Below are 10,362 nucleotides of genomic sequence, written 5' to 3' on the forward strand. Positions count from 1 at the left end.
TTAATATTGCAATCTGTCCACCGTGTACATATACGACAAATGGGTACTCTTCTACCATTCGTTTCTATTTCCGATGAGTGCTCCGATCAACGAATTGTGAGATCATAAGAGTCTAAATAATTCAAATCATTTGATAAGATTATTTCCGTAAACGTTGAATTAACTAAAGAAATCGAGCAGAATGAGGAAGTTAAAGAGATATAAATTGCACGATTAACGATCAATCATCTATCATCGCAATAATTTTATTATAAATGCAATTACGAGTATGTCGCGATAAGAATACGACAGCAAAACGTCTTGTCCGCATTAACGTATTGCCACGTACGTAAATTCGATACTTTCTTTTTTTTTCATCGCAATAGCGTATTTCGAATACGGTAAACATCGTAGTTTGAATGAATGGTAATTGCTCAGTAAAAAATACAATAAATACACATACATTACTATCGGTAACTTTTGATTTTTAAAGTATTTTATGAGCCTATATAATGAAATTCGTCAATTAAAATTACTTAAAGGAGAAATTTGGATCATCAACAACGGTTAACCTTGTCAATAAAATAAAAATGATTTGTTACAACGAATTAAGCTACAACGTGCGTCGACATATTGTATGCGATTTAATGATTGCGGAGGTATTATATCGACAACATAACTTTTTGTAGATTTCATGGTTTTAGGCCTTTTAGTTTTCTCGTTTTAATCATTATTTGACAGAATTAAGTTTTTATATATGATTATTTATTGATCTATTAAATTTTAACTTCAGGTGACAACCTTAACTGAAGAAGACTGTGCAATCCGAAACGTCTTTGTTGTTTTGACATTAATTATTTATTAATATTAATTATTCTGTGATTTTAAATCACATTTTACCTTGCTCTTCCTTGGTCGAGTTAACCTTTTTAATTGTTTTTGAAACACACAAGCTTGTTATTATAGATTTAAGTCAGAAATTATTAGTTATATATAATATTTGTTGGCCGCATTTATTATCACAGACAACTTATCTATAAAAAAGTGGAAGTTTGTTTTACGAAATGTTTTGTCGAAAAACTTCAAGGATTGAATAAAATCATGGTAAATCATTATACATCATTGAACGTGATGCTTTAGTGTTCACTGCAATCGAAATACGCTATTGAGAAGATTTATTATTATACTATTCTGCTAATAGCAATTGATTTCAATTTACAAATCAGACAGTCGCGCGTCATTATATTTAATCTCTCCATATTAATCTTCTCAAAAAGGTCACGTTTACATAAATCAGTTATATATGTAATTATATACATTACCGTTCATAAGTTCGGGAACGCTTGCCATTTTCTCGCATGAAAACTTAGGTATCTCGGTGGAAAAAAAAATCGTAAAGATCTTTGATTGAAAAATTATTATACTGATTTTTTTCGAAAAGCATTTAAAGCATTGAAAAGTCTATTTTAAAATGCTTAAATTTTATCCGACGATGCTTGATCAAGGTACAGCGTTTCAAAGTAAAACAAAAATATTGAAAAAAATATCAGTTTTCAATTTTATGTAATTTAGAAATAAAATATCGTATAAAATAAAATATAAAAATAAATATCAAAATAAAATATAAAAATAAAATTCAAATACCGATTTAAAGCTCTATCTTTCCTCTTTAAAATATATATTTTTTTAATTTCTGTACATTCTTTTTCATCGAAATACTTGAATTTTCATAAATTGCGAGAACATCGCAAGTGTTCCCGAACAGTTGTGAGTGCGCGTGCGCGCGCAATATTTTATACATATATATCTTTTAAATATTTCTAAATACAAATATTTCAAATTTCATTACATTATAACTCGATGTTACAAAGAAGTAAACGTAAACCGGAACTCTATTTTATGATGCAAAAAGTATGTTTATTATACAAGAAAAATGATTTTTCTTTTATTTTGTCTTATATTCTCATGGAGTGTTTCTTTGAATTTAAATAAGCGTTGAAATCCACGCAATGTTGTTAATTATTACGCTAACAATATCATTAACATAATATTATGTTAATAACGTCATTATTTTATGCTATAATTTTATTTTAATAAAGTTATGCAATAAAGTTATTTATAAAAAATCGAATTGTAAAATAATTTCGATCTTTTTACTAATATTACTAAAAATTAGCAGTTTCTATAAATTTCTAAGAAATTAAAAAATCTGGCAATTCAGATTTTTAACAATTAAACTTAAAAAAGTTTGTAAAGACGTTTCTTGTTAATAATTCTCGTGATCTATTGCTAACCAATCGTAAAAAACAACTTCCCATAAGAAACAAGTTCACAATCTATTGCTAACGAATCGTAAGAAACAAGTTTTCGATATTTCGATATTTCTAGATTACAGATTTCTTGCAATGTACATATACTCAGTTACATACATCAAACAATCAATAACGCGCGATATGATACTAAAAATTGCAGAATTAATAAATTCATTGAAAGTCTGTTTTCTTTCTTTCGAGAATCGGAAATACGAGCGCAACTATGTTTATCTTCATTCCCGTTCTGCTTCGTTTTATCGAATCAGAGAATCCTCTCGTAAAATAAGAGATACGCTTGACTTTGCAGCACTGTATTTTCATCTACCTCTGATACCCTAGAATATACACAAATGACAATCAATAAATGTAGAAGTAATGATGAAATAAATAGTAAGTGTAATAATTAAACTAATAGTTACTCATATACAATAAAATAAAAATTAGACAAGTGTAATAATTTTTATCACATTCTTTCAACACAAGAAATAACTCAAGTAATGTTAATTTCTTAGAAATAAAAGATGTGCTTTCGAAAATTATATTTAACTCTTTAAATGAGAAAGCAACTTCCGGAAATTGATTTTATAATTTCGCGTAGCTCATAATATTAATTTTTATTATTTTTGTTATGATATGTTGTATGTATATGTTATAATAGCAAGGATCTTACCGAGAATCTGATACATAATACCATCTTCCAGGTGGCTGTTCCACAACAGATGCAGCTTTCGCAGATGCTTCTTCTCCTTCCGAATCTGAGCTACTCGATTCATTATCTGTCTTAGGATCTTTATCCTTGGGAAGAAACTTCCATCGAGGATCGTCTGGCGATAATGGCAGTCTCGTCTAACAAGAATATGAATGAAGGATTCAATAAGGAATATTAATTCTTCAAATCTATCATGCTATAATCACATTATATTTCCGTATGACAAAAGATCAGAAACAAAATAATTGAAAACGTCTAATATCTTTCTATTTAGCAAGGAAAAATATTCTATAAAGGCTAAGAAACGAGCAATCAATTTGGTTGTAAAAATTGAAAAATTTACTAAAACATTTCTACCAAAAAAAAAAGCAGTAACACGTTTCGACACGGAGTCTTCTTCAGCTAAAACTACTATATAAGGTCAAACAATTAAAATAAAAGTTAAAATAAAGAATCGTAATTATCACAAATTATAAAATAGTGAGATGCTGCGTATTACAATAATCTCTTTCCAAGAAACGAACCGGGGCTGCGATTATAATCTTCCTCAAAAACTTGCATATTACGCGTTCGAGGCATTCTCTTAATTTTTCTATCTTTGATTTTTTCATTTTTTTTTTATAACGACTTGTAATATAGTTGTAGCAACCTTATTCTTTCGATATATTCAGGTAAACAAAAAGATAATACGAGATTCTAGCATATTTTCATTTGAAACTATTTTCAAATTGTATTCTTGTTTAAATTTTTTAGAAACAAGTTATCATTACCTTATTTTTATTTAAAAAAATCTTAAATGTCTCGGTTGTAAAATTCTAAAATTTTAAGATCTGATACGCTGAATATAATAATCTACCTTAACATATGCAACATAGTGACCACCGTGAACGGTTCCACTGTGCTCGACGACCCCATAAAGCGCATAAAGTCGAGGTTTTTTGTGATCTGTGCAAACCGGTGCCAAGTCTAACAATATCGGAAATGACACGTGCTTGAAAACCTTCCGAAAACCGACTCTCTGCGTTTGGAATCTTTTCAGATGCAGTATCAATATCGGGGGTACTTGAGAGATGAGGTATTGCTTGGTACTCGAAGTGCACACCATCTTCGACGAACCTTCATGATTCTGAGAAAAAAAAGAAAATAAAAATAAGATATTGATTCTCACTCATGTAAGGCGACACAAAGGAAAATGTAACGGTAACAACGGTTCTCATTCTCATGTATTTCTTCGAATGTATCAAGTTTCATTAGAGATCTTGAAGGATCACTATCTTTTTCTTCTTTAGTTACCTTCTTCTCACGACCTGTGCATGCCTCGCACACGACTTTGTTGCTTCCCGTCATTAGCTCCAATGCGGTGAATTGATTCAAGCACGATTCCACGGAACATTCGCCCTCCTTGGTCGTGTACCTGCTAGGCGATTGATGCCCGGCGATTCCCAGCCTAGACATTCCCGCTATTATATCACCAACGTCATTATAAACATCTTGTTCTTCGGGATCATCTCCGTTGGAAGTTCCATTATTATATTTCCTTCTCGATAGAGCAGTTGCCATCCATGTCTCAACACCGTCCAATCTGAGAAAATACGTAAATTAACATTCAACATTCTAGAAATATCTAAACGAATCTTTTAAATGCAATGTTTAAAATTTGCTTTGTCTATGCAATTTAATACGTAATTTCTATTATTTTGAATCTAAATCTTTTCAAAATGTTTGTATTTAAAAGATATAAATCTAGTGCTGACTTTTTCACATATATTAAAAAATTAAAGAAATTGTAAGATTTAAGAATCGCAAAAATCAATAATCAACAAGTTTAACAAGCTCAAGTTTTCAGAATAGAAGAACTGGACGTATATTTTAAACGATTGAACATCTGAATATCCGACCTTTCCGCGACTTCTTCGTCATTGACGGGGCTAGTGGGGCTCTCCTTAGAAGCGGCAGAGCTGCTTAGACTCGCGGTAGGTACTTCGGGACTCGTGACGTCGGAATTGACGATCATGGAGCTGGTTAACACCGTGGCGGACGCTTCATTCTCGGAGCTGACTGTGCCGACATTCCTGTCAGTCTTCTCGGACGGCATCCTGATTTGAGTCAAGTCCGTCATCGACACATCGGTTGGACTAGGACTAGTTAACGTATTAATGTTCACTGGATGTCTAACTTGTGCTGGTTCCAGGTTACTGTTGTCCAGATTACCGTCCCCCGAGCTAACCGTGTTACTGAAGTCGTTGTTTGGATGACGATCAGCGGGTGATACAGGGCTGGTGACGGCGGATGCTTTCTCCGAGCTATAACCGGATTCTCCAATCTCCGGATGAGAATTATCCACCTCGATATTGTCTTCTATGTCTGCGTCACTCTCTTCTAAAAATAAAAAAAATTTCTGTACGAAAGTTGTTTGTTTAAAAGATCAATTTCAAAAATAAGAAAGTGTCTTCTCTCCGGAACTTTTATAGCGCATAAGAAAAACCCGACTATCAAAACTATCATAAATAGCTTCTCTACATGTACAGACAAAAGAGAAAAAAAAGCTATACCTGACTTCAGAACATTGTCATTGTTTTCTTCCGCAGGATTATTTAGATCCATCAACACATTAGAATTATTATGATTCTCGTGTCTCTTATTCTTCCGATTCTTCCTGGCTGCTTTTTTTTCCTTCCTCAATTGCTTCCATGGCATGTCGGAAGTTTGACAATCACGTTGTTGAACGTTCATCATATCGAAAGCATCCTCAAATTCGCTATTTTTCCTTCTATATAATCAAGATGATCATATACTGCTTTGAAAGTTAATAAAATTGATTATTATAATCTAGAGAAAATAAGGATTTTTTTCCGTTACTTTAAGAGTGGAGGTTGAGGCTTGTCCGCCGTGACGGGCAGACTCAAATCTAAAAATGGCTCAGTGCGCTGCGATGAGTGATGGCAATCCAAGCATTCTAGGGTAGACACCAACACGCCGCGGAATACCGCTTCTGGTCCGAGCAGCCGCGTGCTGGCCTGATTACCATAGAATTTCACACGTGATTTCAAACCTTTTTCCACGCAATCCGGCTTGGTCTTCCCGCTCAGGCCGACTTCCTTCAAAATTATGCTCTGATATCTCTGCAGGGCGACATACACAATTTTAATTTACTTATAAGACTCATTATATCAAATATCATTAAATATTAATTAAAAGCTAATCTAATATTTCATTAAAAAAGAATAGCAGGTTAAACTTAAAAAAAATCGATTTCTTATACATTTTCTTAAATAAAATAAAATATAACATAAGTAAAATGAAAGTATAATATAAATACAGTATAAAATATCTATGATACTTTATACTGTACTTATGTCTAGCACTGTATTCTAGATTGTGTAAATCTAATGAAAAAATTATAGAATTTTAAGTACAAGAGGAGATCTCTGTTCTAGCACATTAACATGGCTTACATGGTGTTTTAATACAAGAGTTCTCTTCTATTTCTTTCATATATATTCTCTATAGCCATTGTCTATTTAAAAATAGTTCTTTGTAAACAGAAAATTTTTAATTATAATTAGTTTAACCTTTAATGGTACAAGAGTGCGAATTCGCACCGCAAAAATGTTCGAATTTCTGGCATTTGCACAGACATTTATCGCGACTTATCCCTACTACGTTGAATATGCCCGGTACCTCAGGTGACAGGTACGATGCACAGCTTTTTGTTTTTATCCTCAGGAAAGATGTATGTACAATTTAAGATGTCAAATCTAAATTCGCACCATTGTTCCATTATAGTGGGTGCTTGAAAGAAGTGTACCATTTGAAGGTTAAATTATTATTACCTTTTAAATAGAGAACATTAAAAAAAAATAAAGCCTAACGACCAATATTATGATACAATATTTGATACTGCACAATATTATTGATTCTTTCGATGTTATACTGTACTGATTGTGAGTATATATTTTTGTCTAAATTATATAAATAATAGTGTATAAAATAATTGTACAATAATATCGATCGTCTAGAGGCTGCTTTAAACTCTGGTAAGATCAAATATTTAAAGTAAAACATTTAAGAAAATTTGTTTGCTTACTCGGAGATCCTCATTTCGAACTATTTCCAACAAATGTCGAAGAAATTCGTGTGAATCGTGTTGCCCACCATCCACACATTGCGTGGTCTTTTTCCTGAGCTTACAGAGGAGATTTAAAGGAGTATAAGTTTGATGACCGTTCGTATTTTGCATTTTCGACAGAGTTTCACAGAGAATTGATGTGAAACTTCCCCATCGCTCTAAGGTCCCCTCGATCGGTGGCTGCGAGGCAAATAAAGAAAGGAAACAATTATTTTCTTTAAAAAAAATTGTTTTTAAACTATTTTTTAAAACTATTTTTTTAAATCTTGAATGAATAAATCATGAATCTTGATGATCTTTGATGATATTAATATATCTCCCTAATTCGTTGATTTATTTAATTAACCCTAGGCATACACACTAGGGTCCTGGAGATCCCATCCATATTTATTACTGTAACTCTAGTAAAAATGAACATATTTCAATTAATTTGTTTTTTTTTCAATCAATAGAGAATCGACCAAGGAACAAGCCCATAATGTTTAAAAGTCGATAGAATTAAGGAGCTCCAAGATATACGGATTTAAAGAAAAAGACAAGTTCAAAAACGCGAAAAAATCTCGGTTTAGCACTTTTTTCTAAAAAATCATATCTCTTTTGTTTATAGATCGATTTGAAAAAATCCTTGAAAATTCTGAAAGGGCATGCTTGAAATAGTAACAAAAAAATTTGACGATCTGATATTTTAATATTTTAACAAAATTGCAAGCAGTCCCGGGAACCCCACACTCACTTCAACTGTTCACTGCTCGGTTGTTGAGCGACAATTGCCACGCGTCAACACGACTTCCTACTGAGATCCCAAACTTTTTTTACGTCAATATCCCAAATCCCTCCTTTTCCAATTTCAGAAATGCCAAACTGAGAAAGTTTCGCTGGGGTTCCGGGGACCCTAGTGTATATCTAGAGTTAAATTTGATTTTGTCATTTTATCAAACATTAACGCGATTAAATTTATCTAAATGATAAACTTGTTTTATTCAATAATGTTGTATGTTCAATAACTATTTGTTTATCTGTAAATTCATATCGCTTCATTGTTGCTTGCTTGGAGATTTTTCGTCTTCCAAGAAATAATGTAATTCCGCGATTTGTTTATCTCTAAGTTACTTTAAAATTAATTTTTATTTTGAATACTTTGTTTTTATTACGATAAAATTATTTTTTTAGTCAAAATTTTTAGCATTACATACAGGATGATAAATCCAAGAATCAAACTCGAATAGTTTGATTGACAGACTGCAATAATTTAGCTGAATACAGCTGATTCTTGCAAATATCTTGAAATAACAAAAAAATTTTGATTAAAGTTAAACATACCACTTCCACTTCTTCCTCGGTATCGATAGGTTTGTGCTTTCCACCTGGCAAAACAAATTTCTGCCCAGGCAAACGTAAATCGTCCAGCACCTTCACCAAATAAGGTGTTTGCGCTAGACATTGAAGTACAGCATTGAAAAAACAGGTGTTTCCTAGATTTGCTAAACCCTATTGCACAATTAAAGAATTATAAATATTTAATTATTTAATTATGAATATTTTGAATATTAGTATATATTTATCTCCATATTATTGTATTATACATTGGAAAAAGAAATTGTAAGATTAAAGAAGACTAACTTAAAATAAAATAAGACAAAAAAAAACGTATTATATAATTCATACCCCAACTTTAGGAAGATTGTTTAACATTTTATGCTTCTCTTTTTCCTGTACATCAATTATCATCTCTTTTTGGCACTGAATTACTGGCATTTTCGCTTGCTGAGATATTTGCGGCATATTGACACACTTTTTGATAAATTCTACAGTTTCCAGCAGTTTCTTCCTGAAAAGCAAAACATACGAATGTACATACACATGTTTATATTTGTAAACATGAACATGCTTTTTGTATTAAAATAGTTTATTATTTAACGTACCTACTGTTGGATTGAACTTCAATTTCACACTGGTAGCACCAAACGCTCCAGTGATAAGAATCTGTTACCATGCAATGGCAGTCACTATGAGGCTTCCTATAATGCTCAACAGCATGCTGCTTTTGCTCTTTACCACAGCCTTGTTCTCCACATTGCAAACAAATCCATAGGGGCTTTGAAATATCACACTGCAAATATGAATAATTTGACGTTAGACCTTAATATCTAGTGTGCCTTCCAATCAAATAATTGTGTCTGTCATTTACAATTTCCTCTGTTGTTTTAAGGTCCACCTCCAGTTTTTTGCACATGGAACATTTGCTCAATATACCAGTCTTTTTTAGATTTTTTTTTACTTTGTTCAGGTTAATAGCCTTTGCTATGTGTGGACATTTTGCACCTGCTAACAGTTAATTAATATTGCTTGTGTATTGAAATATAGATATATGTGCAATTTAAATAAATTTTACAGATTTTATAAATCGACATTTTACGTTCTGAATGTGTTAATACAAAATTTGTTCTCAAATTATTGAGTGCTAGAATCTTAACTGACTGAGACTTGAAATTTTCAAATTGTAATACTTTTCTCGTTTTATCCACCAAATTTTTAAGTTGTTCGATTCACTTCTCTATCTTTGAAAATTCAAAGATACATCCCTCCGGAGAAATAAGAGCGAGTAAAAGATTCAAAAGCCGAAAATGAGCGATTTCATGGAACTCTGGGACGTCTGGGTGTGGAGATACGTGTTTTCTAACCTGCGCTCGCCTCCTCGCAGGATTCGGTGGAGGTCTCGCTGACATCGGGATTCGCATCCGGTTGCCTGTTCCGCTTTTTACTCATCTCGTCGCGCTACCGTGGACGTTCCCGTCGTCGAGTACGCGACGCTGTCGGTGCTCGTCACGACAGAGATCACCTCGCTCGTCAGCTAAATCCTGACGTTTGCGTGCGTAAAAAAAACATGTGGAAATTCAGTCCGTCCGCGCGCGCGTACACGAAACTTCTATGTATGTACATACACCAGTTACATCCAAGGTGTAGAGGAGCCAACTAATTTGCCGACTCTAAAAGGCCCGTATTCATAGTTCAAGGCTTATTTTCAAGATCGTCTTAAGTACAGTCTTAAGATGGCGCTTCGATTCATAGTCGTGAAACAAGTCAATACTTGAGCAAAATCTCAAGGCGTAACTTATCGAAGGTGATCTTCTTTGAAAACGTCTTGATGTGATTCGTAAACATATCTTATTCATTATAAGTACGGATTTAAGATCATCTTATCTGTTATGAATTCATAGTCATATAAGATGATC

At 32.7% G+C, this 10,362-nt stretch overlaps 1 protein-coding gene across 4 annotated transcripts; it reads right to left on the reverse strand.

Moving 5' to 3' along the window:
* Positions 1–2,296: 2,296 nt before the first annotated feature.
* On the reverse strand, positions 2,297–10,088 carry LOC105449697 (ubiquitin carboxyl-terminal hydrolase 45). Of its 4 annotated transcripts, none has more exons than XM_011689065.1 (13): positions 9,811–10,088; positions 9,318–9,451; positions 9,052–9,239; positions 8,795–8,957; positions 8,450–8,617; positions 7,088–7,309; positions 5,860–6,122; positions 5,553–5,770; positions 4,899–5,379; positions 4,294–4,582; positions 3,857–4,126; positions 2,962–3,137; positions 2,297–2,626 (listed from the first exon to the last, which is right to left on the reverse strand). In XM_011689065.1, the coding sequence occupies exons 1-13, from the start codon at positions 9,893–9,895 to the stop codon at positions 2,554–2,556; spliced, it is 2,730 nt and encodes a 909-aa protein (XP_011687367.1). In that variant the 5' UTR covers positions 9,896–10,088; the 3' UTR covers positions 2,297–2,553. The 4 variants fall into 4 exon arrangements, with proteins under 4 accessions (XP_011687367.1, XP_011687366.1, XP_011687368.1 ...); XM_011689064.1 differs by having other exon boundaries at positions 9,318–9,454; XM_011689066.1 differs by lacking the exon at positions 9,811–10,088 and adding an exon at positions 9,637–9,804 and having other exon boundaries at positions 9,318–9,454.
* Between the last annotated feature and the right edge of the window lie 274 nt (positions 10,089–10,362).

The sequence above is a fragment of the Wasmannia auropunctata genome, unplaced genomic scaffold (genome assembly GCF_000956235.1).
Source record: "Wasmannia auropunctata unplaced genomic scaffold, wasmannia.A_1.0 LD336074.1, whole genome shotgun sequence".
Lineage (NCBI taxonomy): Eukaryota > Metazoa > Arthropoda > Insecta > Hymenoptera > Formicidae > Wasmannia > Wasmannia auropunctata.